This window comes from Humulus lupulus, chromosome 2 (assembly GCF_963169125.1).
Source record: "Humulus lupulus chromosome 2, drHumLupu1.1, whole genome shotgun sequence".
NCBI classification, from domain to species: domain Eukaryota; kingdom Viridiplantae; phylum Streptophyta; class Magnoliopsida; order Rosales; family Cannabaceae; genus Humulus; species Humulus lupulus.
The window spans coordinates 27,313,372-27,319,655 of NC_084794.1; the positions used below are offsets into that span (position 1 = coordinate 27,313,372).

Here is a 6,284-nt window from a genome sequence, read left to right on the forward strand (position 1 = left end):
TCTGTATTTAGCCCTAATTAATTTATGAGAATCAAACAATAGAATTAAAGATTAGCGGAAGAGTACCGGAGTCCATAGAATCGATTTTGAATGGTATGATCTTCCAATTTTTGCATCAATACTTCTCTCTGGAACCTCAGTTTCTTGATGATGGGGATTCAAGAATAAAGATACGATATATGAAGCGATGCAAAAAATGGGGACCAACCTGTTTATTAATAACTGAAAAACAGTAATTAATAATTTATTTACTATTTCTAATTTGGCCCCTCATCAAATCAGAAATTGTCTCAATGGTATCCACATATAAAAATCATGACAATCATGCCCTTAAGTCATAATTTTTATTCAAAAATAGACCACATAAATTTGACTCATTTATATAATGACCCAACACACATTTTTATATATACAATTGTGACCCCAAATAAATAAATTTCTAACAATCTCCCACTGGGCCACATATGTATATATATATATATAAATGTGTTAACCTTATTGAGCTCATAACTTTGTCATCATAACTGTAGGCATGTGCAATCTCGTCCATTAACTATATCAACATAGGATCAAAGCGATTTTTGTTGTATCAATCACAACTAAACCCATCAATGGTCACATATATCAACATAGCCAAATGACATAGATCAATCATGATAATGTGGTATGAAAATTACATGCATGGTGATCTATTCATGTCAATTTTCAATTGGTCCTACTTTACTTTATAGAGATCAAAACTTTAGCTTAATGTACAAAGTGAAATTAACCTAATAACATAAATTCTTATCAGAAAATAATCTAAATACACTAGTTTCATGAAACAAATAAAACACAAAGGATAATAAAGACAAACTCCCACTGAATCTAGATATCCTCATACTCTAAAACACCCATACGAGCAGTGTGCTCATGAAAGACCTTGGGTGGCAAACCCTTAGTAAGGGGGTCTGCAATCATGGAGTTTGTACCTAAGTGAATAATACAAATCTGTCCACTCTGTACCCTTTCTTTTACAACAAGGAACTTGATGTCAATATGTTTTGACTTCGTCGAGCTCCTGTTGTTGTTGGAATACAATACAGCTGATTTATTGTCACAATACAAATTAAGTGGTCTTTCTATTCCATCCACAATGCGCAGCCCGGTGACAAAATTTCTCAGCCATATACCATGGTTGGATGCCTCATAACATGCAACAAACTCTGCTGCCATAGTAGATGAAGCTATGAGTGTTTGTTTTGCACTCCTCCATGATATAGCTCCACCACCTAACAGATATATATAGCCCGAAGTGGATCTCCTACTATCTTGGCATCCTGCAAAGTCGGAGTCAGAATACCCAATGATCTCAAAGTGATCTGACCTCCTATATGTGAGCATGTAATCTCTTGTTCTCTTCAAATATCTCATAACCTTTTTGGCTACTTTCCAGTGATCAATTCCTGGATTGCTTAAGTATCTGCCTAACACTCCAACAATGTACGCTATATCCGGTCGCGTACAAACTTGAGCATACATTAGACTCCCAACAGCTGAAGCGTAGGGAATCTTTTGCATTTCTTGAATTTCAAGGCTTCCTTTAGGGCATTGCTTAAGACAAAATTTGTCTCCTTTAACGACAGGGGTATCACCTGGTCTACAATCTTGCATGCCAAACCTTTTGAGTACTTAATCGATATAGCTCTTTTATGATAATCCAAGAATACCCCGAGAATGGTCTCGATGTATTTGAATTCCTAAAACAAAAGAGGCGTCACCAAGATCTTTCATCTCAAAATGCTTAGATAGAAATCTCTTGGTTTCGTGCAATAAGCCTATATCATTAGTGGCAAGCAATATGTCATCGACATATAGAACCAGAAATATGCACTTACTCCCACTAAACTTATGATACACACAATCATCAACAACATTTATCTCAAAACCAAATGAGAGAATCACTTGATGAAATTTGTGGTACCATTGACGGGAAGCTTGCTTGAGTCCATAGATGGATTTTTTTAATTTGCAAACCATATTCTTTGGGTCACCACACACAAAGTTTTCTGGTTGCTCCATGTAAATTGTCTCATCAATGTCGCCATTGAGAAATGCTGTTTTAACATCCATCTGATGTAACTCAAGATCAAAGTGAGCAACAAGTGCCATTATTATCCTAAAAGAGTCTTTCGATGAAACCGGAGAGAAAGTCTCTTTATAATCAATGCCTTGTTTCTGAGTATAGCCTTTTGCTACAAGACGTGCCTTAAACCTCACCACATTACCATTTTCATCCCTCTTGGTTTTAAATATCCATTTACAACCAATTGGTTTTACACCTTCTGGTAATGGGACAACTTCCCAAACTTTATTTTCTTGTATAGACTTATTCTCTTCATTCATGGCATCATTCCACTTTTGAGAGTTAGAACTTTCCATGGCCTGATGAAAGTTGATTGGATCATCTTCCATCATTCCAATGTCATCCTCATGTTCTTGAAGATACACTATGTATTCATCTGGATTAATAGCATTTCTTCTTTCTCTAGTGGATCGTCGCAAAGGCACTTGTTCTTGAGGTTGTTGAGTTTGTACCTCTGGGGTTTGATTGACTATGTTTGGTTGCTCTTGATCTAAAACTTGATCAATATCAGGATTGGAATCCTGAACATTGTCAAAAGCAACTAATGGAATAGAAATCAACTCATCTTCAAGAAGAGTGGTTGATTCTAAATCCTCCTCAAAAACAAAGTCCTTAACCGTATTTCTTCCCCCAAACTCAATATCCTCAAAAAACTTTGCAGTTCCCGTTTCAAATATATTCTTTACTTTGGGATCATAAAACTTGAAACCCCTAGATCGTTCAGAATATCCAATAAAGTAGCTGCTCACAGTTTTGGGTTCCAACTTCTTTTCATTTGGCCTATAAGGCCTAGCTTCAGCTGGACATCCCCAAACGTGAAAGTGATTAAGACTAGGCTTTCGCCCCATCCAAAGCTCATAAGGTGTTTTTGCAGCTGCTTTAGTTGGTACCCTATTCAAAATGTAGGCTGCTGTCTTAAGTGCCTCTCCCCAGAGTGATTCTGGTAAGGTTGAATGACTGATCATACTCCTTACCATATCTTTAAGAGTACGGTTTTGTCTTTCAGAAACACCATTCATGCTAGGAGATCCCGGCATAGTGTACTGTGGGACAATTCCACACTCCTCTAGATATCTGGCAAAAGGTCCTGGACGTTGTTCACCTGATCTGTCATATCTACCATAGTACTCACCACCACGGTCAGACCTGACTTGCTTTATTCTTTTGCTAAGTTGATTCTCAACTTCAGCCTTAAAAGATTTGAACACGTCCAAGACTTGAGACTTTTCATGAAGTAGAAATAGGTATGCATATCTCGAGTAATCATCTATGAATGATACAAAATATTGTTGACCATTCCAAGAAGGTGTAGGAAATGGCCCACAAATGTCCGTATGTATCAACTCTAAGACGTCCATAGCTCTTTTCACACCTAATTTCTTTGTTTTGGTCTGTTTGCCTTTGATGCATTCAATGCAAACATCAAAGTCTGAAAAATCAATTGAATCTAAGATTCCATCAAACACAAGTCGCTCAACTCTATTTCTAGAGATGTGACCTAACCGTTTGTGCCATAAGGAACTTGATTTTTCATTATCTATTTTACGCTTAGTACCACGTGATTCCACATTTAAGGTTTCATTATAAGAAGCAACGGTGTCAAGCAAATATAAGTTGTCATAAACCATAAGAGAACCAGTTCCAACAGTATTTGAATTAATAGATAAACTAATGCAGTTGTTTCCAAATGAACAACAATAACCTACTTTGTCCAAACAAGAAACAGAAACCAAATTCCGCCTAAATGACGGTACAACAAAAGTATCTATTAAGTCCAAATAGTAACCAGTACTTAACAACAACCTAAAATGCCCTATTGCTTCCACATTCACCGACTTGCCGTCTCCCACATAAATGCTTCTTTCAGCATCACTTGGCTTTCGGTAACTCAGGCAACCCTGCATTGAAACACTGATGTTAGTAGTAGCACCGGAATCTAACCACCAAGTGTTTCTCGGTACTGAAGCTAAATTTACCTCAGAACAGACCAAAGTAAGAAATGTACCTTTCTTTGCTCGCCATGCAATGTACTTAGCACATTCCTTCTTCGCGTGTCCTTTCATGTTGCAAAAGAAACAACCACCATCGTTGTTGGCTTGAGTTTGTTTCTTATGTGTTGGACCCTTATCCTTAGCAGCCTCATTCTTCCTTTTCTTTCCCTTATCCTTAGAGGTGCTTGCCAAATGAGCACTTTCAGTCTTCTCTTGCTTCAATCTTTCTTCCTCTTGAACACAAAATGAAATGAGCTCATTAAGAGTCCACTTCTCCCTTTGACAGTTGTAACTGACCTTGAATTGACTGAATTGTGGAGGAAGAGAGATAATCACTAAATGCACAAGCAAGTCATCCGAAAGCTCAAGCTTTAGTGCCTTCAACTTTGAAGCAAGGTGAGACATTTCCATAATGTACTCCCTTATGTTTTCCTTGCCCTTAAACCTCATGGAAATAAGTTTCTTTAAAAGAGTACTTGTTTCCGCCTTATCGCTTTTTGCAAAGCGTTTCTCAATTTCAGCAAGGAAAGTTGTGGCATCGGTGACCTCTTCGGACACCGCACCCCTAAAAGCCTCAGGTATGCCGCGCTTGATGATCATAAGACTCATGCGGTTTGAACTATCCCACTTCTCATAAATCCTCCTTTGCTCGGAGGTACTAGCATCCGTAAGAGAAGCAGGTCGATCCATCCTTAATGCAAGGTCAAGATCCATGCAGCCAAGAACAATGAAAATGTTCTCCTTCCAGTCCTTAAAGTTATTACCATTAAGGACCGGCACTGAATTAAGGTTAGCAGATACAGTAGCAACAACTAAAAACAGAAGAGTACAATTACATAAATAACATGCTCATATAAGAAACCAAATAAAACAATAAATTCAAATAATAGTTAATCCCATCTCAAGATACCAAACACATCATTAATATCAAGTCTTTGGACAATAATATTAATTGAAAACGGTACTCTTGTTATAGCGATCAAACATTGACAATAAATTATGTCAAATAATATGCAATCTTTGGACTAACATATTATTCACACAAAAGTACCTTATAATTGTCACACATTTATCACCATATGTACGTATGAAACTCTGTCAAATATTAACTTACCTTTGGGTCAGTTAATAAACACATGAATTACATACACACAATTATCTTAATGTTGTTATTGAATTAATCTACACAAAAGAGATCACTTTGGTGATATTTTGTTTCAATTAATTTAACTAAATATTAGATATCCTTAATAAATTCTCAAATCAAAATTTGAATTAAATTGTTACTGTATTATTATTATATATTTAATAAAATAATAATAATAATGAAAACCCAATAATATATATATATCCATATACAAAACAAAAGAAACTGTAGTTGGTATTTTGTTTTATTCTTTATATATATATATATTCATATAAAAAACAAAAAACAAAAACGTAATCTGTTTTGTAAAGAAAACAGAATAAAACATATCATATAAAAACAAAACAAAAAACTCTCCAATATAACTATAACGGAAGAGAAGAGAAGTTCAGCAATATAACTATAATGGAATCCATTCAAATTTAAAATGGCATAAGATGTTATATATATATTCAAAACTAATCGCAGATGTTATATATCCATTCAAAAATAAAATCGCAGATGTTATATATCCATTCAAAGCAGAGGTTCATATTATATATATAATAATTGAATGAATTTTCTGCAATTATATTTCTTAAACATTCATCGCATAACATGATGGAAGATCAATACTACCATATATTCTCAAGAATTAATTCAGGGCTGCTCTGATACCAAATGTTGGGAAAAACTTTAATCTGTATTTAGCCCTAATTAATTCATGAGAATCAAACAATAGAATTAAAGATTAGCGGAAGCGTACCGGAGTCCATAGAATCGATTTTGAATGGTATGATCTTCCAATTTTTGCATCAATATTTCTCTCTGGAACCTTAGTTTCTTGATGATGGGGATTCAAGAATAAAGATACGATATATGAAGCGATGCAAAAAATGGGGACCAACCTGTTTATTAATAACTGAAAAACAGTAATTAATAATTTATTTACTATTTCTAATTTGGCCCCTCATCAAATCAGAAATTGTCTCAATGGTATCCACATATAAAAATCATGACAATCATGCCCTTAAGTCATAAA

The 6,284-nt window shown here is 35.2% G+C and overlaps 1 protein-coding gene across 1 annotated transcript; it reads right to left on the reverse strand.

Annotated features, from left to right (window-relative positions):
• Positions 1-4,334: 4,334 nt before the first annotated feature.
• On the reverse strand, positions 4,335-6,018 carry LOC133814072 (uncharacterized). The gene is made up of 3 exons (XM_062247080.1): positions 6,009-6,018; positions 4,414-4,928; positions 4,335-4,349 (listed from the first exon to the last, which is right to left on the reverse strand). Exons 1-3 carry the CDS (start codon positions 6,016-6,018, stop codon positions 4,335-4,337), a joined length of 540 nt encoding a protein of 179 aa, XP_062103064.1.
• Between the last annotated feature and the right edge of the window lie 266 nt (positions 6,019-6,284).